The 2,751-nt window shown below is 40.0% G+C and overlaps 1 protein-coding gene across 1 annotated transcript; it reads right to left on the minus strand.

The window, feature by feature from the left end:
• Window positions 1–1,210: 1,210 nt before the first annotated feature.
• On the minus strand, window positions 1,211–1,614 carry LOC147341153 (histone H2B type 2-E-like). Its single transcript, XM_086389005.1, has one exon. It carries the CDS (start codon window positions 1,589–1,591, stop codon window positions 1,211–1,213), a length of 381 nt encoding a protein of 126 aa, XP_086245131.1. The 5' UTR covers window positions 1,592–1,614.
• Window positions 1,615–2,751: the final 1,137 nt, after the last annotated feature.

Consider the following 2,751-nt stretch of genomic DNA (forward strand, 5'->3'; position numbering starts at 1 on the left):
TACAGGAATGTTCACCAAGCATCATAGGTGTCACTTGCCACCAGCCTCTGGTCTTCAGTAGACACATCAAATCTAAGATGACATCAATCGCACGGCCTAGAAATTAGGCCATACTTACAATTAATATATGATACAATGCTTTCTTAGTGCATACAATTTTTATTTTGTACTTATTGAAAAAGCTCTATGAGACTTCATCAGATGATGATTTTTCTCATAGATCTTTCAGGTGTTTATAGAAAAAGAAAAATACAAGTAAAATTAAATAAATTTGATTTCAAGGCTAACTCTCCTGAATAACTTTTTAACTGAGACTTGCAGATGGCACTGTTTTCCCACACAGCATCTGAGGCTTCAGGCGTGTTGGGGACGGGGCCTTTCTTTAAATAATGATTTTTTTTTTTTTAAAAGCCTGCAGGGAGGGAGGAGTCAAGATGGTGGAATAGGGTGATGTGGAATTTGTCTCTCCTCACAAGTACATTAAGAATACATCTACAAATGAAACAGTCTTCACAGAGCACCTGCTCAACATTAGCAGAAGACTTTGGACACCTGAGAGGATAAGATCAATCCCCCTGCAACCAAGTAGGTAAGAGAATTCAGCACCGCCAAACCAGCTTTACAATAAATACTAAAGGAACTTCTCTAGGCAGAAAACAAACAAGAAGGAAAAGATCTACAAACACAAACTCAAAACAATTAAGAAAATGATAATAGGGACATACATACTAACAATTACCTTAAATGTAAATGGATTAAATGCTTCCACCAAAAAACACAAACTGGCTGAATGGATATAAAAATTAGACCCATGTATATGCTGTCTACAAGACACTCACTTCAGCTCTAGTGACACATGCAGACTGAAAGTGAGGGAACAGAAAAGTATATTCCATGCAAATGGAAATCAAAAGTAAGCTAGACTAGCAATACTCCTATTAGACAAATTAGACTTTAAAGACTACTGCAAGAGACAAGAAAGGACACTAATGATCAAGAAGATGATATAATCATCCAAGAAGATGATATAACAATTGTAAGTATTTCTGCACCAAACATAAGTGAAGTGAAGTCGCTCAGTCATGTCCAACTCCTAGCGGCCCGATGGACTACAGCCCAACAGGCCCTCCATCCATGGGATTTTCCAGGCAAGAATACTGGAGTGGGGTGCCATTGCCTTCTCCGTTAACAGCGGCAAGGCATATTATATTTACTTGGAGCTGGTATACTTGGTGACAGCTTTAGTGCCCTCAGACACGGCGTGCTTGGCCAGCTCCCTATGTAGCAGCAAGCACACGGCGGTCTGGATATCCCTGGATGTGATAGTCGAGCGCTTGTTGTAATGAGCCAGGCGTGATGCCTCACCAGCGATGCACTCGAAAATGTCGTTGACGAAGGAGTTCATAATTCCCATGGCCTTGGACGAGATGCTGGTGTCCAGATGGACTTGCTTCAGCACCTTGTACACGTACATGGAGCAGCTTTCCTTGCAGCTGTGCTTGCGCTTCTCACCATCCTTCTTCTGGGCCTTGGTCACAGCTTTTTTAGAGCCCTTTTTAGGGGCAGGAGCAGACTTAGCCGGTTCAGGCATGTCTATAATGACAACACCCAACAACACAGAAAGATCACCAAACATAGGAGCACCTCAATACAGAAGGCAAATGCTAATAGTCATGAAAGGGGAAATTGACAGTAACAAAATAATAGTGGGGGACTGTAACACCCCACTCACACCAATGGAAGATCATCCAGACAGAAAATTAATAAGGAAACACAAGCCTTAAATGACACATTAGACCAAATAGACTTAGTCGATATTTGTAGGACATTCCATCTGAAAGCAGAAGAATGCACTTTCTTCTCAAGTGCACATGGAATAGTCTACAGGATAGATCACATCTTGGGTCACAAATCAAGCCTCAGTAAATTTAAGAAAATTGAAATCTTTTCAAGCATCTCTTCCAACCACAGCACCATAAGATTAGAAATCAACTACAGGAAAATAACTAAAAAGCACAAACACATGGTGGCTAAACAATATGCTACTAAATAACAGAGATCACTGAGGAAATCAAAATACAATGAAAAATGGCAACAAAAACATGACAACCCAAAACCCCTAGGATGCAGCAAAAGCAGTTCTAAGAGGGAAATGAAATGAAATGAAGTTGCTTCAGTCATGTCCGACTCTTCAGGCTCCTCCACCTATGGGATTTTCCAGGCAAGAATACTGGAATGGGTTGCCATTTCCTTCTCCAGGAGATCTTCCCAACCCAGGGATAGAACCTGGATCTCTTGCACTGCAGGCAGACTCTTTACCATCTGAGCTACCAGGGAATAGTTCTAAGAGGGAAGTCTATAGCAATACAATCCTACCTCAAGAAACAAGAAAAATCTCAAATAAAGAACATAACCTTACACCTACAGCAACTGGAGATAGAAGAACAAAAAACCCCAAAGTTAGTAGAATGAAAGAAATCATAAATATCAGAGCAGAAAAAATTAAACAGAAATGAAGAAAAGAATGGCAAAGATCAATGAAACTAAAAGCTGATTCTTTGAGAAGATGAACAAAATTGATAAACCTTTAGCCAGACTCATCAAGAAAAAAAAGGAACGCCTCTTCAATAAGTGGTGCTGGTGAAACTCGGCAGCTATATGTAAAAGAATGAAATTAGAACTCTTCCTAACACCATACACAAAGATTAACTCAAAATGGATTAGAGACCTACATGTAAGGCTAGACACTAT

This window comes from Bos grunniens, chromosome X (genome assembly GCF_055505025.1).
Source record: "Bos grunniens cultivar Pamir isolate PY7600 chromosome X, Bosgru_T2T1.0, whole genome shotgun sequence".
Classification (NCBI taxonomy): Eukaryota; Metazoa; Chordata; class Mammalia; order Artiodactyla; family Bovidae; genus Bos; species Bos grunniens.